This window comes from Leptopilina heterotoma, unplaced genomic scaffold, assembly GCF_015476425.1.
Source record: "Leptopilina heterotoma isolate Lh14 unplaced genomic scaffold, ASM1547642v1 Lhet_11, whole genome shotgun sequence".
Taxonomy (NCBI): Eukaryota; Metazoa; Arthropoda; class Insecta; order Hymenoptera; family Figitidae; genus Leptopilina; species Leptopilina heterotoma.
In genome coordinates, this window is record NW_025110829.1 from 2,851,198 (window position 1) to 2,877,041 (window position 25,844).

General features: G+C 24.5%; 1 protein-coding gene across 3 annotated transcripts in view; it reads left to right on the top strand.

Moving 5' to 3' along the window:
- LOC122504027 (tyrocidine synthase 3) overlaps nucleotides 1-25,844 on the top strand; it is a 32,663-nt gene continuing 6,819 nt past the window's right edge. Inside the window, exons 1-10 of one of the 3 annotated variants that reach the window (XM_043614870.1) lie at nucleotides 1-418; nucleotides 11,711-11,843; nucleotides 15,864-16,139; nucleotides 18,230-18,385; nucleotides 18,467-18,693; nucleotides 18,874-18,936; nucleotides 19,052-19,262; nucleotides 19,446-19,613; nucleotides 23,641-23,837; nucleotides 25,013-25,202. In XM_043614870.1, the coding sequence (XP_043470805.1) occupies nucleotides 11,711-11,843; nucleotides 15,864-16,139; nucleotides 18,230-18,385; nucleotides 18,467-18,693; nucleotides 18,874-18,936; nucleotides 19,052-19,262; nucleotides 19,446-19,613; nucleotides 23,641-23,837; nucleotides 25,013-25,202 (1,621 nt within the window). In that variant the 5' untranslated portion in view covers nucleotides 1-418. Of the gene's footprint in view, nucleotides 419-7,360; nucleotides 7,383-10,945; nucleotides 11,192-11,710; nucleotides 11,844-15,863; nucleotides 16,140-18,229; nucleotides 18,386-18,466; nucleotides 18,694-18,873; nucleotides 18,937-19,051; nucleotides 19,263-19,445; nucleotides 19,614-23,640; nucleotides 23,838-25,012; nucleotides 25,203-25,844 lie in introns of those variants that run through there. The other 2 variants (XM_043614892.1, XM_043614881.1) reach the window with 2 other exon arrangements.

Genomic DNA, 25,844 nt, shown 5'->3' on the forward strand with positions numbered 1-25,844 from the left:
AGAAGAGACATTCTCTCGCGTCAGCCACGCCGATAATCATCTGACAAAAGATTTATCCCTCTCACCAAAAAAAATATCACTAGAAATTTCACTGAACAAACTTCTTCTTATGTTAAAGAGTTACGTCGTAAAAATTTTTTTTCCTTAAAAAAGTAAAACTAGGAATGTTTTCTTTCCGTATAAAAGAAAACGCGATTCATTGGATTACTGATTGCTAATAGAAGAAAAAACAATTGCTTATTTAATACAGATTAATTAGGAAGTTTAGTGAAATCATCGAACAGTTAAGAAGTGGGCGTATTAAATGATAAGGTGAAATGAGTTTCTATCGCAGTTAACTCTCAGCTTTGTGACTTTAATTACTGTGCTAATTACGTGTTAAGTTCATAGTGATCAGTGTATAAGGAATTAACCAACGGTGGGTAAACTACTTTTTTGTACTCAGAAAGCAATTAATTAATTAATTTTATAATTATTCTTTGTTTTTTTAATTGATTAATTTTTCTAGTCTTTGTTGCCTTTAATTTTTACTTCACACAATAAGCAATTAATTAATTAATTCTATAATTACTCTTTACATTTTAAAATTGGTTTTTTAAATGCTAGTATTTAAATTTTTGGTACACTTAATTTTTATCTTATACACGGAGAAAAATATGAAGTAACTTTTACTACTTTTATAGTAAAACATTTCTGGTTAAGCATTTCTAGTAACTTTTAAAAGCATTTCTTTTACTGGTTTTGGAGTGAATTTTGCTACGTTCGAAGAAAATTTTACTAATTTTTTACAAATATGTTCTTTGAACGTAGTAAAATTTACTTCGAGCGTAGCAAAATTTACTCCGAAAGTAGTAAAAATTACCAGAAATGTTTTACTATAAAAGTAGTAAAAGTTACTTTATATTTTTCTCCGTGTACATAATAAATTTTAAATTAAACTTAATTATTCTAATTAATATAATTCTTCTAATTTTTTTAATGCTGTAATTAACAATTAATAATTGTCCATAGAAGAAAGAAATTTCATCTTCCAGAGGATTCCTCTCATTTTCGAAAATTTCTCATTTGCAAATTTCAATTTTATAGCATCAAAATTTTATAATTTTATCCTCTTGCCAGTATTCCATCACTTAAAAATTAATCCTCTTTAGGTTGCACCCAGAGAAATAGTATATTTGTCTCAGAACCAACTAGACTTTTTATTTGTTTGAAATAAATTTTATTTATCTCAAATATATGTTTTATTTGTGTCGAATAAAATTTTTATTTAAAAGAAATAAAAAGTCTAGTTGGTTCTGAGACAAATATACGTTTATTTAACTCAAATAAAATATATTTGGTTTAAATAATATTTTTCTCTGGGTGTGCTTATTTAAATAATTAAAAATAAATTGAACCGAACTGCTTAATTTGAATACCAAATTAGCAACATTTTTTCCTATTATTAGCAACTAGTGTTTAAAACTATTAATTATTTTATTCACAAATTTTTACAATTATGATTAAATTAAAATTCAATTTTATTCATTAATTTGAATTACAAAATTTGGCATTTGGAAATATTTTTGAAATAAAATAACCGAGTTTTGTTATTTGTTTTTTTATTAATCGTCTCATAAATGAAAAGTTTAAAATTAGAAAATATTAAAATAAAAAATGTTGAATAAAAATATAAAAATTTTAAATTTTATTAGAGATGAATTAAAACTGCCTAATTTGAAAACAAATATTTTTTGTCTTCCTGCTTTAAAAAAAAGAATAAAAAAATGTTTAAAACTCTATTAATTATTTCATTACCTAATTTTTATAATTATAGTTGAATTAAAATTCAATTTTATTCATTAATTTGAATTACAAAATTTGACATTTGGGAATATTTTTGAGATAAAAGAAGCGATTTTTGTTATTTGTTTTTTTTATTTTATTGATCGCCTCGTAAGCAAAAAGTTTAAAAATAGAAAACATAAAATTAAAAAATTTTAAATAAAAATTAAATTCAATTAAAGATGAATTAAAAATGCCTAATTCGATTACAAGCATTTTTTTTCTTCTCCCTTTAAAACAAAGAATAAATGATAATGTAAAAATTTTAAATTATTTCGTTTTGAAGGAGAATAAATTTTTTTTTCAATGCTTTTCAGAACAAAAATGTTAATTTCGAAAATTGAGAGAATATCAGGAAAAAAATTTCTTCTTTTAATATGAGATTACTTTTTTCTACTTATTATCATATTATTATATTCTATTTATTAATCACAAAGAATTTATTTATTTAAATAAATTTTAATATTTGCTAATTAAAATTTTTTCATAAGGAAAAATATTGCTTGCAAATAAAAATGAAAAAGGAAATATTAAAATCGGGAGCAAATTTTTCTCTCGCAGAATCTTAATATGTGGATAAAAAATGATATTTGGATTAATTTTAAAATATACGGACAAATCTTTCCAATTCGGTGTGTGGCAATGCGTTTATTGAACCGAAACAATTTCAGCGTGTTCAACTTTACCAACTTTCATGTAAAGCATACTTGCCTAATAGAGCGACTTATTAGGCCCCCTTCTCAACACATTTTTCTTGCCAATAACTTTTCTTTTTCTTTCTAATTCTCTCCCACTTTTCAACTCTCACACACTTTTTTCTCTCATAAATTATTCTACATAGTATATAGTATACATGTTTCTTTGAGATTTCATAAGATAATCATTAGCGGACACAGCGAATTTAAATGATAGTTGCAAACTTGTACCTGTAATCGTTTGTTTCACAGACTATCTATAACTTAAAACTCTAAGCACATCTTAAAAAAATATATCATTTATAAAAGAGATATTTTTTATCATTCCTTTCTCAAAATTTTCTTAAAAAATTAAAATATGCTAATTTGAAAAATACAGACAAAGAAATTGTCTCAAAAATTAGAGGGATTTAAAAAAATGGAACTACTTTCAAAACAAAATTTTTCTTCCACTTATAAAGATAAATTTAATAAATTTTACGATAGGAGATCAAATTTTCCACTTGACAATTATCAAAACCTAATCTTGTGTCGGTTAAGTATGTATAATAGTATTTTTTAATTATTTAAAACAAAAACAATTGTTTATTCCAAATGAATAATTTCTTCCATCATTTAGTAATAAAAACAATAATCTGCATTATGTTTCTTTTATAATTTCAAGTTTATTAGAGAGAAAAATCCCTCATAAAAGAATAAATTTTTTTTCGAATCAATAAGAAGCAAAAATATTAACAATGTCTCTAAAATTCTAAATATTCAACTAAATAAAATTTACTAATTCAAACCATTTATTTATCAAAAATATTCAAAAGTCCAGAGAAAACACCTATTTTGTATACATTTCATTAAAATTTTTGATGTACATACTATAAATGAACGAAACTTTTTTTGTTTAAATATTTTTGTAAACTACTATACTAAATTGAACAAAAATCTTTCGAAATCTGAATTAGTTAAAAATAATTGATCATAAGTAGAAAATAAATTTAAATAACTACAAAAATAATCAAATTTCAGTAATTGAATTAGTTGATTACAGGACAAAAAATCCAATCCAAAAAATGCAGATCGAAATATCCAAGAAGAAAAGTCCAAAGTACAAAAAATCCAAAATAAAAATGTCCAAAGTCAAAAAATCCAAAATAAATAAAAAAGGTTAAAAATAAATAATGAAACATGTAAAAAAGCCACGTTTTTACATTTTACGCTGTAAAATCAAAATTTATTAATTATTAAATTGTTTTCAAAAATAAAAAAATTCTTCACAAAAATTCAATTATTTTCATAAATAAAAAAATTTCTAGAAAAATTCCAATTATTCAATTATTTTTTTCAATATAATTCCAATTACATCACTCGATTAATTTAATTATTTTCAAAATTTTAAAATGTTAATTATTAGGGCAGCTGTGCTGTCGATACATATGAAACCCATGAGCTTATTTAAGAAATTTATTTGTGATATTGATTCGGAAAAATTGTTAACTTCTTTCACCTTTAATATTTAAAACGTTAAGTTTACTTACTTTCGATTCAGTCATCGAAATAAACAACTCAAAAAAAGGACAATTTCATTCAAGGCAACCATTTAAATTTTTATATCTCAATTTTTTTCATTGGATTTTTCATTTCTTTTGACTTTTTGACCAGGACAAAAAATTTAAAAAATAAGTCTAAAGTTAAACTATTTTTGTTTTCTTGGATTTTTTGGTTTGGACTTTTTGTTTTGGACTTCTTGTCCGGATACCGAATTAGTTACCAAATATTTGCAATTTTGACCAAACCTAAAAGTAAATTTATCTAAAATTTACTTACAATTAATTATTATTTAATTAGTAAAATATTACTATTTGAATCAGTGACTGACATTTTACTATCAAATTAGTCATTTTTTACTAACTAAAATTTAGGGAGATGTAAATTAAACATTTTACTCAATAAAGAATTAATCATTTTATTACTTTAATTAATACTTTTTTTAATTTTATAAAATACAAATCAATAGTTAAGCATAAAAAATATCGAATTTCAAATGAACTGAATTGAACAACTGAATTGAACCTTTAAAACATTTTAGGGACATTTTTGTATTAATTAATAATACATTTTTTTGAAACATTAAATCAAAAATTGTACAACAATTTCTAATGTGATGAGAGAGTTTATAAAACTAATTAGATAAACAAGCGTCAACATAAATGCTTTACTAATTTTCTTAATTGAAAACATGTATTATGCTAATTATATCACAAGAAATCGTTGTTAAGATCTCTAATCGCGAAAGTCTCAATGGTAATAAAGCAAAAGAGATTGATATATCAGTGAGATTTAATGTGAAGTGTTGAATACAACACAAAATACGTGTGTAATAACTAATAAAGGGTATATTAATTGCGCATACAATGCATAATATAATGAAAGATTTTATATACCACAATCTCTATCAATGATTACAAATTTTATAATAAATGTTTCACCGTTATTTATCACCAATGACTTTGTACTGATTTTCAAAAGGCAATAACTTTTAAATATATACACAGTAACACACGTGTGGCTTTTTATCACACACAAAGTCTGACTAATGTATTTTCTTTAATAATTTTTTTACTCAATTTTCCCATGAAAATTATTCGCATAATCATTGTTTTACGCTGTACGTGGCAAGTGTGTCACAGTGAATTTTCTAGCTTTTTAAAAAAACATTATAATTAACCCTGAATCATTTATTATTTATATTGTTTAGTGGAACATTTTTTTACTAGGCGAATTATTTTTTTCAGATAGGGTCACTGCACTAGTGAATGAACATTCGATTGAAACCCTATATTTATAATAATTAAGCGTGAAATTTATTTCTTACAAAGAATGATAAATTAATATTTTCTAAAGTATTTTTTTTTGCTTGTATAAAAATTATGAAACAAACATTTTCACATTTTTTCTAAGGATATCAAATTGAGACAAAAAAACAAATCAAAAGTGTTGCGTATAACCATTTACTTGCTGAGTGATCATTATTAACTGGTGTTTTCATACATATTTTATATTTTTAATAATATTTTAGTTTTAGTTACTTTCTTATTGTAAAAAAAATGGTATTGAAAAATAAACTACATACAGTGTAACCTCGATTTTCCAAACTGATTCAGGCAGGACCTGGTTCGGATAATCAAAAGTTCAGATAATAGAAATTGCAATTATTTTCGTTTATATTGATTATTTTAATTTTTTTTGCACTATTAAGCAATTCATGAAAAAAATATTCATTTTTTTGACAACTTTAAATCAAGATTTGCTCATGATCTTCGACTTTATATTAATCAACATACTTAATTTAATTGCGATATCCACACAGTGTTTAGCACTAATTATAGAATATTTTTTTATTATAAAGGGTGTAATCTTGAAAACCCGTGTAATGAGTAAATAAATAAATTAATTAAATGCACTTAAAAAAATTTCTATAGTAGATTTGACCACCATGGCATTTATGCCTTCTTTTAGGTATTCACATTAAAAATCAGTGGTTAGTCGATAAAATTTCTTTATTTTTGTAAGATTTCTCTACCAATAAATGTAAAAATTGATAGTTTGTATTTAAGATGACGAAAAAGTTCTCGGATAATAGAAGTTCGAATGAAATGATTTACAGTTCGGATAATCGAGGTTCCACTGTATTCCAAAATATTATACTATTTTTTTCATAATAAAAACTGTTCGATCTTCCACTCACTTTTCCTCTAAAACCTTGTTCAATATAGTAAATGATTCCATTGAAACCCCAAAATCATATAAATAAAAAATAGTTACCAGTTCAAAAAAATAGTTTTCATAAACAAACTTTTATGGAACTTCTATGGTTCAACTTTTTTTTGGATTTTTGGATTATGATTGCTTCAGATAAATTAAAGATTACTTTTTAACTATCTGAACTCAAAATTAATTTTTATCAAATACTTATCTGAAATACTTTCGTAATAATGATTTACAAAACAGAAATTCGTGCTAAGAGTTGATTTTCTCTTTCCTTTTTTCCTTCACCTGTAAAATTTTCGATATGCTTCTAAGGTGCTTTTCTTCGCGACGCGTCACATTTAGTTATACCAAATTTAGATGAAAAATTCATAAATGAACCAATCTTTTATTCTAAGTTTTTATTTAAGATACATTGATGACTCAGTAATGTGCATCTCCAAGAAAAAAAATGAAACTATTAATATTTTTAATAATTACCATGATATCTTTAGTTCACTTATAAAACTTGATTGGATACTTCTATGTATCCTTCTTCTACATTTTGGAATTAAAATTAATTAAAGACAATAGCAAAAATTGTAAATGATTGGTATCACAATTCACAAACCTACTTTTTCTGCGGTAGATTATAAAATTTTAATTCATATAATAAACATATAATAAACAAATTTACAAGATTAAGGAAAAGAACTACCTACCAAATAAAAATATTAAATTAAATTACAAAAAACCGAATTAATCGAAAGGAGGATATAATAAATCTTAGCAATCTTTACTCACAATTCTTAACAGATATCAAAAATAATTCTTAGAAAAACAAAATATACTCTTTTTTAAATTACTTTACTTAAAAAGGAATTTTATTTAGTTTTTCAAGCTAAAGTAATATTGTTAAATATTCTAATAGAAATACTAGATACGATATCAATGTTCTGTCTTTATTCATAAATCACCATTGTCTACATTTTCATGACAATTAAACCGACGTTTATAACATTTATTTTTGCCTGTTAGTTAGTCACTTCGTATTATTCCGCATCAATGCTTAACAAAATTCTAATTTCATTATAACTTCAACACTTTTGTAAATTGTTTTTTGAGGTGATGTTTGTAATTTTACGTTTTATTAACAATTAAAAAATATTTTTAGTTTCTGACGTGGACAATATAGATACCGTAATGTTAAGTAAACAGTGTTTTATTATTTCAATCGGAGTGATTGATAAATTTCTATATTCTAATTATTATTATTGTTATTATGTTTATTATCATTATCATTATCATTATCATTATCATTATCATTATCATTATCATTATCATTATCATTATCATTATCATTATCATTATCATTATCATTATCATTATCATTATCATTATCATTATCATTATCATTATCATTATCATTATCATTATCATTATCATTATCATTATTATTATTATTATTATTATTATTATTATTATTATTATTATTATTATTATTATTATTGTTTATTATTACTACTTTTATCATTAGAAGAATTATCCGTAGGGGAGGGTGGTCCCATACCGACCCCCTTATGTTTCTTGAAGATGGTACCACTAAAAAATTCGCCAGTACCATCAGTCGAACACTTTCACAACACCAACAACTGGGCCACAGGTTTTATCAATGCGTTTGATTTCATTCTGAAGATTCAAGCAATATTAGATTTTAGCATTGTTTAAATTAATTTTTGACCTATACGGAATTCGAGCTAACAGTGTTTTTTGAATACAGGAATATTTTTACGAAATTAATTTTGATTGTGTATGACCTTAACTTCAACGCACAACATTCAAATTAAATTGATTCCATTGATATAAGTGATTGGCAAAACATTTTGTGAAAATAGTGGGGGTGGTCCGAAACCGACCCTCAAGGGGTGGTCCCAACTCGACCCCCATATTTTTACAATGTAATTGTTTATTCTCTTCTTCCTTCTTGTTCAAATGAAGTGAGGATAGGTTTTGCATATTATTACTTTTATTTTTTAGGAATTTATAAAATATTTTACTAGCAATCACAGCACTTACCTATTACTTAACTTTTATTCTCTTTTGGTTAAATATTTTATTCATTAATTATTATAGCAACAACGACCAGATATTCATAATAATTGTAAATAAAACGGCTTTTTTGGTCGAACTAATTTATTTTATTTTGCCAACGTTTCGAACTGGTACCAGTTCATCTTCAGGGCTAAAAAACGTTAGAACACATTTAATATTTGTTTAAAATTTACAAAAATCAACTAATTAAACAACCTACCATTAACAAATTCTTCTAAAACATAAAAACACAAAAACAAAAAAGAAAGTACAATACTTGTGTGTCTACATAGTTCCGACGGACTGACTGATGTGTTAAATTAAGCATAATCGAGACGTATATCGGATTGCCAGACTACAGGGGTTGTAATAGTTTACGACGTTTACGTTGATTGAATTTTTACAAGAATACCAAATATAAAAAAAAATAATAAAATAAAAATAATATAATATAATTTTTTTTTTTTTTTTTTTTATTTGTTAATGAATTGTTATTGAATTTGTTAATGGTAGGTTGTTTAATTAGTTGATTTTTGTAAATTTTAAACAAATATTAAATGTGTTCTAACGTTTTTTAGCCCTGAAGATGAACTGGTACCAGTTCGAAACGTTGGCAAAATAAAATAAATTAGTTCGACCAAAAAAGCCGTTTTATTTACAATTACAATTATTTTATTCATTGTCAGTTGTAAAATGTTCTTGACAAGGCGATATGAATTAAGAAAAGGTGTACTTTTCGACATCTTTGAAAGCAGTTAAGTACGAAAACGAAAAAGAATTAATAACAAAATTCGTATATATTTTACTAGAAATAGGGCGAAAATTAAAACAGGCAAAACCATTGCTGCTATTATATTGGAAATTTAGACACTGTTTAACAATTTATATTGATTATTATTTTAAAAAAGGCCTTAAAATTTATTTAAATAAAGTAATCATATTAATTCAAGTTTAACTATGTCAACATAACTTAAAGACATAAATAATCTCAGAGTAAAGTTACTAATGATTCATTTATTTACCTTTTTGTTCAGAAAAAGGTCCAAAAATGTATTTAAATAAAGTCAAAATAATTTAACAGTTCATTACAGACTGTTGAATTTTATTTTAATTACTATCAGAATTTGATATCTTGATTATTCTTGAGATTTCCCCCAAACAAATGGGGGGTCGATTTCAGACCATAGGGGGGTCGGTTTCGGACCACCCATTTTGAAAAAATTTAAAAACGTAAATTTTCGCTTTTTCTTTAGATCTTTTATTAATGACAATCAGAAACCTCGGGAACCGTCAGGAAACATTGAAAAATAGTTCCTTTACTCAAAAAAATTTTGACGAAGACAAAGAAACACATTTTTGGCACATTTTTAGCCTTTGCACTTTAGGGGGTCGGTATGGGACCACCCTCCCCTAATACCTTTAATATAATAATTGATTTTAAGAAAATCGGAAATCGACATTATAAAGCTTCCTACGAGGAAGCAAAATACATGAAAAACAAATAAATAAGTAAGTTATGTCTTTTTCCTTTATGAAAGGAGATATTCTCGAACTTCTATATCTTTTCCGCCTTGATTGGATTTAAAAGCTTTCAAGAAATTAATGAAGCTAATTAATCAAACTCTCTTTATCAAAATTTATTTACTTCTTGGTCATAGAAAAAAATTCGTTTCTCTTTTTGCGTCGACATTTATAAACGTTGATAATTTTAGCTACATAAAAGATCTGATTTACTTGAAAAATGTACAGCTAATGAATTCATGGATAGCAATAAAAAATATAATTTCAACAGAATTTCTCATTAGAGTGTTCGATATTAAAAATTTCATGCCAATAAGAAATCGCTCATTTCTTCATATACAATATATATTCATATATCTTGTTTAGAAGTGTGACAAAAAAAAATTTCGAAACCTATAATTTCGTTGGTTGTAATCATATGAACTTCAACACACAATCTACTGCTACTATACATAATTATTTTTTAAATATGTAATTTCTTTCGCTAATGTTCAATTTTTAAAAATTTATTCTATACATAGTATGCAGACAATCATCATATTTTCATTGGGTAATTATGTTCGAAAATTTCAAACAAGATGTATATGAGAATAGTAATAATAATAACAATAATTATTATAATTATAATAATGCACTGTAAAAACAGTGTCTCAATGTAAGACGTTTTTGTCCCCACTTTTGAAACATTTGAGGTGTTTTACCTCAATAATTTTGAGGTAAAACACCTCAAATGTTTCAAAAGTGGGGACAAAACGTCTTACATTGAGACACTTGTTTTTACAGTGTAGCAATAGTAATAATAACAATAATAATACTAATAGTAATAATAATAAAAAAAATAATTATTATTTTTGAATTAGCTTTAATAAGAAGAAACGGATATTTTCAAATTAACTACTAAAGTTTTTAACGGTGACGTTAATAGCAGTAATTTACGTAATAAAGTTCTATTACTCATGGAAAATATAAGGGACTAAGTAAACAGTTAATTAGAATATAAATCGTCTGATGATGAAGATGACCTATTCCTCAAGCTCACATCTAACTTTTGTCAGCTAACGTCTTTATTTTCTCTCCAACTTGATAGCGCACAATATGTGTATAAAATAATTGTAGGGGAATCCTTGAAGATGATAAACTGTGTATATCTCAATTAGAATACAACACATATAAAGAGAAAATCGTGACATTTTTACAAGTTTCGAAATTATAATCTCTTGACTGTATATGTATGTGCATACATTATAAGTACATATCTGCACAAGAAATTTCTTTCTCAACGCAGTAATTAATGAAAAAAAACGAAAGAGATTTTTCTATAGGTAATTAAAGTAGAAATGAATTTATCCCCCCCTCTCTCTCTGTCTCTCTCTCTTTCTCGATAAAATAGATTTATTCAATATAATTTCTAGTGTCAAGAAATAACGGAAATTAATAATCAATTTAAATTTGCATTACAAATTTTTCCTATTTTATCCTTTATGGAGAACCTTCTTTTGATTACAAATAATTCAACACAGAATCAATTTGTCAACAACGATTATTTCAATAAAATTTCATTATTTATAGTATTTCAAAGATTTATACTATATTATTTCAATGTATTCACTCATTTGCATTATAATAACTTGAATATAAATTATCAACAATTAAAGTTTATTTATTTTTATTGCCAGTAAATCAAAATAAGAGTTTCACTTTAGGTAATAAGTGCGATTTTATCAATAAATAAAATACTAATATTTTTATTTATGCCAATTTAGATAATTATTTTTATCTAAATAAATATTGACAATTATTGGATCATTAGAATGAATTATTAGAAATTTATTTGTTTTCAGATGGGTTCTCTTCAACAACAATCGGTTCTAAAAGGAAATAATACTCCATTCAGTGACAAGAAGCAATTAATTCACAACATTTTAACCGAAACTGCAACGAAATACCCGAATCGAACAGCAATTCTATATGAAGGTAAATTGGACCAAGGCAATTTATATTTAAATTTGCATAAAGTCAATTAAGAAAGTACCACCCCCTGAAGATAAATTTAGAATTTATAGCTTAAACAAGTTGCTAATATTTTTCTATTTCGCTTTTTTCGTATTAGATTCTTTTTAATCAACAAAATATGTAAAACTTTATGCATGTTTGCATTTGTGATTTATACAACAATTTATAATAATATATAACAATAAATTTAAAATTTTTTAAAATTTAAATAAATTTAATTTAATTTAATTAATTAAAATTAATTAATTAAATTAATTTTTAATTAAATTTAAATTTTTAAATTTAAATTTTAAATTTTTTATTTTTATTTATAACAATTTATACAACAATCTTTCGTAAATTGCAAATATCATTAAAAAAAACCTTAATGGGAGTTTCTAAAGCACACAATAGTTTTTAAATTTATACTCAAGGAGAAAGTTCCTGTCTTTAAAAAGTTTGTCCAAAAACTCAAAATAGAAAAAATATTTAGTATTTAACTACAATTTGTTCAATAGTATTACATTTTTTCTAAAGTGTTAGTGAAAACTTACAATCAATCATTTTTTTTTAATAATTTAAGTTAGTGGACAATATTTTACAAAGGCACCATTTGTCGATCAACATCTTTTCAAATTAACATAAGATTATAAAAAATTAATAAATTAAAAATGAAGCACTGAATTTGAAATTTTGTTTTTGGCTTAATCTATAATAAACAAATTAGCTTAAGTTAACATTAACAGCATGTAATTGTTAGGTCCCTAAATGTTAATTTTATCTCCCTCTTTTCTCCAAAAATTGAATGAATTCAATTGTTTCTTTGTAATTAAGTATAAAATATAATAAGAATAGGTTTTAAATATGTATGTGATATAAATATGTATTTGGAATATTATGAACTTTTTTATGCTAAGTTAATACAACTATTACTTATATTTATATTCAATTACATTAGGGTTGCCACAAAAATTTAATTTTGATTTTTCCTGATTTCTAGACAAAATTTTGATATTTTCCCTGACCCTAAAGAATATTCTGATTCACTCTAAAAATTATTAGATACTCAAAAAAACGTTCTATTGCGTTTATTAACGAATATCTTTAATTGTAAAATTATTTAAACCATTAAACCCATTAAGAACTTTATTTTTAAATAAATATTGAATCAATATTATTTTTCCATAGGTAGGAATTAAGATTTCCAAAAAATTTAAATTCAAACCTTTTTGAAATTCAACAACTTGGAAGAATATTATTATAAAACATGAAGAAATTGATCACTCCCAGTCGAAGACTTAGGGTAATGAAATTTATAGAATGAAATGTAGAGATGAAGAAATTGATTACTTCGAAGGTTTGAATATGAATTTTTTGAAAATCTTAATTCCTATGGAAAAAATAAAAGACCAAGTGATAAAATCATTATTTTATATAAATATATTATAAGAATATTGTTATTGTTACTTCCTCAAAATTATTTTCATCATTTCAATTCAATTATTATTTTTTAGAATTTTTAACTAAAATTCATCTTTAAATCAATTATTTTTAATAATTTTTGCAAAAGTTCTTTGAGAATTTTTAAATCCATTTGTTTACAATTCAATCTACAGAATTATTAAATTAAAAGTATGAAATTTTTAAAGATTTTAAATTAAAACCTTTTTAAAGTTCCATTATATCTAAAAATTAATTCTATAATGCTTTTAATATTCAATTATTATCGTTTTTAACTAAAATTTATTCTTAAATCAATTTTTATTAGAAAAATCTTCGAGAATTTAATTATTTAAGTATTAAAATAAGTAATTTATTGACAAATTGATTATTTCTTAGAGTTTAATTTTCATAAAGAATGTTATCAACAAATTTTTAAATAAATGAATTCTTTCAAAGAATTTTAATAAAATTTTTAAGAATAAATACATTTTCGGAGGAATTTGATTAACATTTAACTTATTGAAAATAATTGAAATTCTGCGATGAATTTTATTATTTCTGAAAATAATTGAATTCCTTTAAAAATGTTTATTATTTGTGAAAATAATTAAATTATTGGAAAAAAATTTATAACAAATTTGTAAATAATTGAATTCCTATGAAATTTTTTTTTATTTATGAAAATAATTAAATGTTTGCGTAGAATTTTATCAAAATTTTTTTTAAATAATTCTTTTGGAATTTTTTTTGATTGAATTCTTTTGAAAAATTTTATTAAAATAGTACGTATATATATTTAAAATCATTGAATTGAGGGATGTTTGAAAATAATTGAAATTTTGTCAAGAATTTTAATAAAATTTTTGAAAATAAATGGATTTCGGATAGTTTTATTATTTCTGAAGATAATTGAAATTTTGACGAGAATTTTCTTAAATTTTTGAACATTTGAATTTCTGCGAAGAATTTTATTACTTTTAAAAATAATTGAATTTCTGCAATCATTTCTAACTTTATTTATTTATTTATTTATTTAAGATTCTTACACGGGCTGAGCCCTTAATACAAAAAACGGATATAAAAAATAAGTCAATAAGTCAACTTCTTCAAAATTCAATTTTTTTAGTGTTTTTAACTAAAATGCTTCTAAAAGTCCATTATTTTTAATAATTAATTAAATATATATTAAAAAATTTAACTAATTTCAGAAGAATTTGAATTATTAAAATTTTTCAAAAATATAAGTTCTTTAAATTTTCTAATTAAATTTATTCAAAATTGAAATTTTATAAAATTTCAAATTAAAACCTTTTAAAGTTGATCTATTCTATTTACGAAAATTGTAAACGCAACTCTTTTAAAATTCAATTAATTTTGAAATATTTAAGTAAAATTATTCTTTAAATAATTTATAAGTTATAATTTTATGATACCTTTTCAAGAAAAAGAAAATATAATTGTCAGAAATATAAAAAAATTGAAGGTTTTGTATTACCTACACAGTAAAAAGAAAATCTTATTTTAAGGCACGAAAGCTGCCTTAAATTAAGATGCAACATTTTTAAGACAGTCAATGTTGAATTTACTCACGTTTTTCGTATCCTTTAACATTATAGCAGACAGTGTTGAATTTAAGGCAGCTCTTAAATATATAATCTTAAATTAAGATTTACTTTTTACTGTGTAGAATTCGTGGTAATTTCATAGTTTATGAGTCAAATAAAAAGACATCAAAATTCAAAATTTTCTTATGAATTCTGAAAATTAAATTTATTTCTGTGGCAACCCTGAATTATATTAAACTGATCGAGTATTGATGCCGATCGACTATACTAGTGCCGTTACACTGTAAAAAATTTAAGGAGTATATGACATTGGGAGTAAAACAAAAATAGTTTATCATTATAACTCCCTTGGGAATTATTTCGTAGTTATATTTAGTGAAGGAGTTAAAAAGAGAAATAAAATGTTAACTCTCTAAATTTAACTCCAAAAAGATTAGATTTTTATTATACAATTCTGTAGGAAATTAAAATGTTATTCTTTTTTTACAGTGTACTTTAATTCAAATTTAGAAGTGTGAGACATTTTTGTTTAATTCAATTCTAGGGGAAAAGCTTCTCTTCGAACTTCTACAAATTTTACTATGTTGGATAAATCTTTAGTTATTTTATTAAAAACTTCCTCTATTCTAGATAAACTTATCGCTGTTTAAAGTGAAGCTTTTTTCCGTCAAAAGTGTTGATTTGTTTTCTTAATGTGTATAACTAATTTTTAGTCAAAATGAACTAATTGGATGTAAAACTACTAGTTCGGTTAAGATTAAAGTAGAAGCTTTACTAAACTAATCAGTATAGTCTTTTATACTAATTAATTAGTTATTTTTGACTAAAAATTATCAAAAACTTGCTAATTCATGTAATGAACGAATCGACCCTGCTTATTTGGTCAAAAGAGACAAAATCAAATTAAAGTAGAAAGAAACTACATAATTTTTTATTACTTCTTATTAATTTTTGCTACCTTCCCTAAAACAATGAATTCAAAAACAAATTTCAGATGGAAGTGGTCAAGAACTTTCAATAACATATGAAAATCTTAACAAAACAACTGATCGATTGGCAAAAACACTTCGCAGATATTGCAATCAAAATAATAATGCGGAAAATATAGTTGCTGTTTGTTTAAAACCAACGGAACGATTGCCAATTATTTTAACAGCAATTCTCAAATCTGGAATGGCTTATCTGCCATTGGACTCTGAATTTCCCGCAGGAAGAATAAAGCACATTCTGAATGAATCACAACCAACATTGGTCATTATTGAAGAAGGAGGTAAAATATATTTTATTTAATAGTATCATAAAAATAATTTCTATATATTATTAAAACTCATTTCCTTGAAAAATTGGCAGATTGACATTTTCATTTACAAGTATCTATTAAAAGTTTACAGGTGAAAATTATACCCTTATAAACTTCCGGCATCTTTTAAATGCTATTAAGTAATTTAAAAATTTTCAAAGTCGTTTCTGAAATGTCAGATTTTTATCTATCCTTAGAAAAGCTATATAATTTCCTGCTATTTTTTTTTCTTTTAATTTGTCATATTTACAATTTTATTATTAACATTAAAAAAATATGTAACTAAAAAGTAATTACCCGTACATTATAAGCGTGTTGGTATGTAGATTATGTTAAGTTTTATTAGTATATCTATTTCCTTTTATATTGTCGACTTTAAGAGAGAGAGAGAATGATAAAAAAAACCTTGCTAGCGTCTGAAACAAGTCTCGATTAAAGAGGTAAACGGAAACTACTTTTTCCTGTCAATTGACTGGGTATGATAGCGAGTGTAAATTTAAATTGTCTATGTTTACTATTTTCACGAAGAATCTTTTATTCATTTGTTGTCCGTCTTTTTAGAGATTTATTTATTCAACTTTGATTATAAAAAAAACTTCATTAATTGTCTCTATTATAGGATTTCATCACCTTAGGAAAAAGTAAAATTTATAGCAGGAAACGAAAAATTTAGGTCAAATTGTGTAATTTTTTTAATAGTCAAACGAGAGGATTTATTTTTTAAATTATTATTAAATCAGTCGAGTTGATTACACAGGCCTCGGATCGACTTTAAGGCTAAAAAAATTAGTTTTATTTGCTTTGGTCAAAAAAAAAAAATAGAAAGTTTTTCATTTCATTAACTAAACTAGAAAATGTTACGCGCGGAACGTGCTATTGAATTCTTTTTATTATTATGCAAACAACAAAATTTTTTATTTGCGACTATAAATTTTTGAATAATTTCATAATCAAAATTTGAAAAATTCTCTTATTAAGTACATAATTAATCATATTATTGTTTATATTTTCAAAAATTTTAATATAATTCTTCGCAAGAATTCAATTATTTTTATAATATTAGTAAAATTTTTTGCAAAAATTCAACTATTTTCTTAAATCATTCAATTATTTTCAATAAAATTTCAAAAAAAAATTCAAATATTTTTTACAATTTTAATAAATGAGGAGCTGTATCGAAGAACTCGCTCGACCATTTAATAAATAATAATTCCATTTTTAATGAGAAAATTATGTTTTAAGCTCTAAAATACAATTTTTTAATAATTACTTCACATTTTTCTTTAAAAACAATTATTTGTAATAATTGTATTAAGACATTTTAAAATATAAAATTTTCCAAAATTCAATTATTTTCTAGAATTTTTAACTAAAATTCAACTCTAAATCAATTATTTTTAATAATTTTAAAAAAGTTTTTTGAGAATTCAATTATTCAAAAAAAAGAAAGAAATTTCACTTAAAATACGTTAGAAATTTAAAAGTTTTAATTTCAATTTTATGACATTTCTATTATTCAAAATTATTTCAATCAAATATTTATTATTTTGATTTATAAGAAAAAAATTGACTTTAGTTATTTTTCACTCTAAAAAAATCGAAATAAGTAGCATAACTGATTTTTTAGTAATTATTTTAACTGATTCAATTTTTCAGTTAATTTTTATTGATAATTAGCCATTTTTTTACTGACAATGAGTTATTTTTAACTGATTCAGAAGCAAAAAGTCAGTTACAAATTATGATGTTACAAACTATGATTTTTAACTGATTCAAATTTAGAGAGTTTCGAAATCTCGTAATTATCGAAAGTTGACTGCATATTTTATTGCAATATGTAAAAGAAAAAGCGAAAATGTCAAAATTCATAAAAATAGGTCGAAAAAATTCAGATTTTTTTGAAAATGATTTAAAGTAGTTGAAAAAAGTCATACAATCCGAGGCCTGATTATATTTGCATTTAGCAAATTCAAAAGCAGAGAAATTATTTATAATTAGCATTCAAATTTTATTCCTTTGAATAGAGGGATATTTATTTTAGGTATCTGTTTATTTAATAGAGGACAGATCAATATATCAAGGAAATCAATTATCAACTTATGAGCAACTTTTGGCCGAATCACACAAAGAATGGGAGGATCCATTGCGATTGAATGAAAGTCCAGAACAACTTGCTATTGTTTTGTACACTTCCGGAAGTACCGGAATTCCAAAAGGTAAGTTTTTTAATTTTTTTTTTACTTTAACGTTTAAAACTGAAAAAAAAGAATATTTTCTAAATATTGTCAATTTTTAAGGAGTCAGATTACCACACACAGCTTTATTGAATCGTTTACAATGGCAATGGAGGGAATTGCCATTCTCCCCAACAGAGGAGAAATGTATTTTTAAAACAGCTTTAACTTTCGTTGATAGTGCACCTGAAATATGGGGACCACTATTACAAGGACGTACAATAGTTGTCATGCCAAGACCACTAACAAAAGATCCAGAAAAATTTGTCCAAATGCTCGAGAAACATCAGGTATTTTATTGCAAAAATATAAAAATTAAAGTAAAAGAAAAGTAGTAAAACTAACATTAAATTCAAATTCTGTAACAAACAAGGCAGAAAAATATGTTTTTTTAAAAGCAAGGATAGGAGAAAAATGTATATAAATTTTTCAACAAGTAGCCAGAAAACAATTTAAATGTATAATTACAGATCCAACGACTTGTTCTGGTGCCTTCTTTACTAAGATCGATGCTAATGTATTTGAGCCTTGAGGTATTTTTTTCCGAAACCTATTTTCAATATTTTTTTTTAAATTATTTTTTTTCTTGTTTCATCATCAAGGAATATTGCGCAATATTTTAATCAAGCACTTTGTTAACAATTTCAGAACAGAAAAGATGCTTTATCGGATTTAAAATTATGGATATGTTCCGGTGAAACGCTACCCGTTAGTTTAGCGCAAGAATTCTTCTCTCGCTTTGGCAATAATGAAAAATTATTAGCAAACTTTTATGGCAGTACAGAAGTTATGGGAGATGTTACATTTCACCTTCTAAGCGAACATTCACAATTAGAAGATATTGACAAGATCCCAATAGGTAAACAATTCAGATGTACTTTTTTTCCTTTATTTTCTACGGAAGTAAAGAGATATTTATTGCTTTTTAAATTATTGCAAATGATGATTAATCATTTTGCCAGTGAGCAATAATAGTTAAATAATTACCAGTTTATTAGTAAACGTAGTAACAATTATTTAACCATTAAAAATTGTTCCTTAGGAAAACCAGTAGATAATTCAATAGTTTATATCGTCAGTAAAGAGATGAGATTACTTCCTCAAGGTGAAGTTGGAGAATTAGTGGTTGCAGGAAAGAATTTAGCAGCTGGATACATTCGAGGACGAGATGCTCATAAGTTTTTGGATAATCCTCACGTAATTGATCCAGGTCGGTTATTTAAAGCAATATTATTGAATTTCAATTTACAATTCACTAAATTTTATGTTTAGATAAATTAGAATAAATCTACAGTACATTGTACATTTTTTTTTTTACTTCCAGGCCTTGAATAGACTTTGACGCGCAAAAAGAACCGTTTTAGTTTTTTTTTAAACATGCAATTTATTTCAATAATAAAAATTTAATTATTTCTAAAAATATTCTAAAAATATGTTATAATTATTACTGTATTTCTTTTAAAATATTTTTCTAAAAATTTTTTCAAGAGTTTAATAATTTCTATTAAAATAAGTATTTAACGATTTGATTACACAGGCACACAAAAAAAAAAGTGTCGTGGCCGAGACACTACAGTAGTATATTCCCATGTATTTTTGGCCGCTGAATCCGAATCTGAAGTCCGAATGCTCAAATTGGTTCTTTTTTTTGAGTTATACTCAAAAAACGACTCAAAACACGAATTTGAACCAAAAAAATTAAAAATTTTTTTTGTGACATGACAATAGCATATTTCCATGTATTTTTTCCCGCTGAATCCGGATTCGAAGTCAGAATTGACAGATGTGCTCAAAATTATGAGCTAAACTCAAAAAACGACTCAAAAACCCGAATTAAAATGACGAAAATGAAAAATTTTTTCTGTGACATTGCAAAAGTATATTCCTATGTATTTTTGCACGCTGAATCCGAATTCGAAGTCAAAATTGACAGATTTGCTCAAAATTTTGAGATAAGCTCAAAGAACTGATAAAAAAAGCGATTTAAAATAAAGAAATGGAAATTTTTTGCTATGACACTACATTACAGTATTTCCATATCGTATCTCGCATTTAAAGTCAGAATTGACAGATTTATGACTGATTTGCTCAAAATTTTGAGATATACTCAAAAAACTGATAAAAATGTAATTTAATATGAATAAAGGAAATTTTTTGCTATGACACTACACTAGTGTATTCCCATGTATTTTTTCACTGTGATTCCAAAGTCAGAATTTTCAAAGTGGCTCAAAATTTTGGATTTCATTAAAAGTGCTCAAAAACATGCATGCTTGTACCTGTAACCAGGGTTTGAGTTCTAAAAAATTTTATATCATTCTGATAATTCTAACTTCGAATTTGTATTCAGCGTATATAAAATTCATGAGAATACACTACCGAATACCAAAAAAATGAACTCTTTTGCATTATATTAAATTTTGAGCATTTTTGGATTTAACTTAAAATTTTGAGCCAATTTAATCATTTTAACTTTGAATTTAGAAGCAGATGTAAAAACATGAAAATATACTAATGTAGTGTACTAGCAAGAAAAGTGTAGAGTTTCTTGACTTTAATTTTTGTAACTTAACAGATTTTCTTGTGTGTCTCAAAATTTTGAGCCATTAGAATAATTCTGACTTCAAATGCGAGATCCGAGTGTAAAAATATATGGAAATACTGTAATGTAGTGTCATAGCAAAAAATTGCCATTTCTTTATTTTAAATCGCTTTTTTTATCAGTTCTTTGAGCTTATCTCAAAATTTTGAACAAATCTGTCAATTCTGACTGCGAATTCGGATTCAGCGGGAAAAAGTACATGGGAATATAGTAGTGTAGTGTCATAAAAAATTTTTTCATCTTAATTCGGATTTTTGAGTCTTTTTTTGAGTGGTTTTTTGAGTTTATCTCAAAATTTTGAGCAAATCTGTCAATTTTGACTTCGAATTCGGATTCAGCATGAAAAAATACATAGGAATATACTTTTGCAGTGTCACAGAAAAAATTTTTCATTTTCGTCATTTTAATTCGGTTTTTTGAGTCTAGCTCAAAATTTTGAGCACATCTGTCAATTCTGACTTCGAATCCGGATTTAGCGCGAAAAAACACATGGAAATATGCTATTGTCATGCCTCACAAAAAAATTTTTAATTTTTTTGGTTCAAATTCGTGTTTTGAGTCGTTTTTTGAGTATAACTCAAAAAAAAGAACCAATTTGAGCATTCGGACTTCAGATTCGGATTCAGCGGCCAAAAATACATGGGAATATACTACTGTAGTGTCTCGGCCACGAAACTTTTTTTTTTGTGTGCCTGTGTTATTACTAAATATTATCTATTGAAATTTTTCAAAAAAAAACCTTTTACTGAAATTCCTCTCTAAATTAATTGTTTTTGATAATTTTGGAAAAGTCCTTCGAGATTTTAATTATTTTAAAAAAAGTCCACTTAAAAGTTAAAATTCATTTAAATTTCAAAAATTTTCAATTCAATAAATTACGAAATTTCGATGATTTAAAAGTTTCTTATTTAATAATATAAATATTACAAAATTTAAAACAATTTTGAATTAAAATTTTTAAAATATTTTTTAGCATTTTATAAAAAGTTTAATTCGAAATCTTTCTAACTTTAATTATTTGGAGAAATTTTCCCTATAACTTTTACAATATTCAATTATTTTTAGAATTTTAAAGTGAAATTCTTCTGTAAATTAAAAAATTTTTAGAAAGTTAGGTATTCGAGAATTCAATAATTTAAATATAAAAATAGATGTTTTTTAAAATAAAATTGAAGTTTTTTTAAAATAACATTTTTTTCTAAATGTATTATATTTTTAATAATTTTGAGAAACATCTGTGAGAATTTAATTATTCAAAAAAATGCAAATACTTATTTTTGATAATTTTCAGAAAGGTAATTGAAAATCGAATTATTTAAACATAAAAATTAAAATTTTTTTATAAAAATAATTAACTGTAATACTTTATAGTTTTTTTTTAAATTTCTGTAAGGTAAAATAGGAAATTCAAGAACAATTATCGTTTTTAATATTTTTAAAAGACCCCAAAAATCAGAATTCTTGTATCATTTTAAAAAATTTGATGTTTTTCTACTACTTTTCACAAAACACTCTATTTTTCTTATCTGTAACAACTCATTTGTTGTTGAAATTCGTAAATATGTAAAAACAAGTCTAACTCAAAAATAAATTTTGAAAAAATATTTAAAATTAAATTTTTTAAATTTGTTTTAAAGAATAATTTCACTTTGAAACACAGCAAAATAATTGTCAAATGAGAACGGAGTATTTTTTAATCAAAACTGTTTTTAGGTCTTAAAATATTACAAATAAAGGTTTTAGTACCCAAAAAATTGTCGTAATTTGCCAATTTTTTACAGTATAGACAAAGATCTTTTTTAAGCTCTAAAAATCTTGGAACAAAAGTAAGACTCTTTGGAAAGGAAAAGATTTAACCATAGTTACTTTTCACACCATGAAAATTGAAATAAGTTACATTTTATAAAAAATGGTATTTTGTTGCAATATGTTGAAAAAAATTGAAAAAGTCATATTTTTTTCAAATAGTCGTAAAAGTCATATACTAGCCAAGACCTATACTTTTAATTACTTTACATTTTTTCAAAATACACTATTGCAAGTCTAAAAAACAAGACTAGAATGCTTTATTTCACCTAACAAAAAAAATATTACTAAAGAAGTGAAAATAAAATTTATAAATAAGTGCATAAATACATTCCATATGAACAGGCTTCTGTGATTAAATTTAAATTTAAAACTTTAAATTGTATCGGTGACAGGAAATAATTAATAACTGACAAAAGGGGCGTTCCATAAAAATTAAAAGTCGATAAAATTAACTTAATTCTATATAATAGAGATTTTTAAAGCATAAATTGAACATAGATCTGCATAATATAAAAAAACCCATATAGTTATTAAGGTTACCCTCCTTTGAAATGCCTACGCCTTTCTTTTATATCCAAGGTTTTAATCCGATTCATTTGCTATTATTTAATAATACAGTAGATTATTTACGATGTACTATGATTGGAATAAATTAAAAATCTATTTATTAAAAAAAACAGAGATAAATCTGTTTTATAACAAATTTTTTACTTTTGATTAAAGATTTATTTCTAGACTTTAGTTTACAGATATAATTATGCTACTTGATATGTTTTTTTCATCTTTGATAAAATACGCTAATTTGCATGAAAAACTTTTTTTTCAGAATATTCAGTGATTTTTCGTACTGGAGATTATGCAAGAATTGATCGTGGTATCGTTTATTATGAGGGAAGAACTGATTCGCAAATAAAAATCAGAGGACACAGGGTTGATTTGTCGGAAGTTGAGAAAGCTTTTGTGAATGTAGCGGAAGTTGATAAAGCAGTTGTATTGTGCTATAAACCTGGAGAACTTTCACAAGTATGAAAAAACTTCTTTTTTAAAGTACTTCATCTGTCTAATAATATAATCTTTTGCCCCTAAAAGAAATTCGACATTTCTCAAAATTGTTCAAAAACAATTTAACTAAATTTGCATTTTTCGTTGCTACAATTTTTGTTTGTAAGGGACTAACAAATTTAAAGAAGAACAATAAATATTTGTAATTAATAGAAAAATATTGAAGCTAATAAGGGCAAATCCACGGAACCACAAGATTTAACGATAAACACATAAACATTTTTTTAAACTGCAAGCACATATTTTCAAGTGAAATTATTCATTAAATTAATTATGAGCAATTCTACGAGCATTAAATTATTTTAAATAAATTGAAATTATTATTGAAGTATTTGAAAAAATTCAATTCTAAAATTCAATTTTTATCAGAAATAGAAAATTTTTTAAGATTTTGTTCTAAAACTCGTGATTTCAAATTTTTTATACTAAAAAATTTTTAAAAATTGATTTTTTGTACATTGCATCAGATTATACATGGTTTTATGCACTTTTAGCAACTTTGAAACTTGAAAAATATTAATATTTGTGCAAACTGTAGCTTTTGCCCCAAAAAACTTTTTTTTAAAGCAGCTTGCGGTGTGCACGATAAAACGGGAACAACTCAACTGAAATCAAAATCAATGGATATTTTGATAGTTTACTATATCACCTTGTTCATGAACGAAGGGTTTTGAGAAAAAAAAATGTTCTATAAATAGCAATGATTTTACCCAAAAATCAAATTTTTAGGTTTTTTAAAAACCGATTTTTTGACCAAAAAAAATATAAATTTTTCAAATTTCAAAGTTGCTAAAATTGCATAAAACCATGTACAATCTGATGTAATGTACACTATTTTAATAAAGTTTTAATGAAAAGTCTAAAAATAATTATGAAAATAACTCTTTTTTTGCGATTTGAAAGTGTTTTAAGATGAATATTACTAAAATTTATATTATATTCATTATCAATTTTTTAACCATAAAAATCGGGTTCAGTTAATTTGCCCAAAGATTTTTCTTGGATTACTAAAGAAGTAAAAAGTAAGAGAGTTATTTCTGCTGAAACTGATAAAATACTTTGGAAATACACTTCGAAGAACTTTTTGAGTAAATAAAGATTCTTAAAAAGATGACAAAAGAAATTTCTATTTTCAGGCACTGGTAGCATTTGTAACTGTAAAGGAAAATAATATTTCTAGTCAACAAATCGAATCTTTTATGCAAACACTTCTGGCTCCTTACATGGTTCCGCAAGTTATCATCGTCGACTCTATACCATTGTTGACTAATGGAAAAACAGATAGGCAAACTCTCTTAAAAGAATTCGAACTATCATCTCATAACGGTAATTTTTTTATTTCCAACCACTTAAGGTGGTTCATCCAAGAGAATGCAGACCTCAAAAAATTATTAATTAATATTTAAATAATTAAAATATTATTATTAATAGCAATAGTATTATTATATTATTGTATAACTAATAATAGTGAAAATATTATTAACAGTATTTTTTAGAAAAACAAAAATATTAATTTTCAAGAAAAAGGAATTCACAATCCAGCCCCTCAATTTCATTATTAAGCAAGAATTCAATTATTTTCATATAAATAATAACATTTTTCGGAAAAATTCAATTATTTTTATAAATAGTAAATTTTTGCAAAAAAAATTCAACTATTTTCAACAAAATTTTAATAAAATTTCACGAAAGAATTCAATTATTTTCTAAAATTTTAATAAATCCTTCGAAACAATTTAATTATTTTTATAAGTACCCGTGCAGAAAAATGGTGAGGGCCCCCGGCGGGGCCCTCGTGGATTGCCCTCTTGCCATGTGGAATCCGTAATGGCAATCCACGTGGAGCCCTCGAAGGCGTGACATGCTTTCCCTCATGGGTGCCCTCGAGGAAAATCCTCATGGATTCCATATGGATTTTCCACGCGGTGCCCTCGTGGATTTCATAAAATGCCCTCAACTTTATTTTCA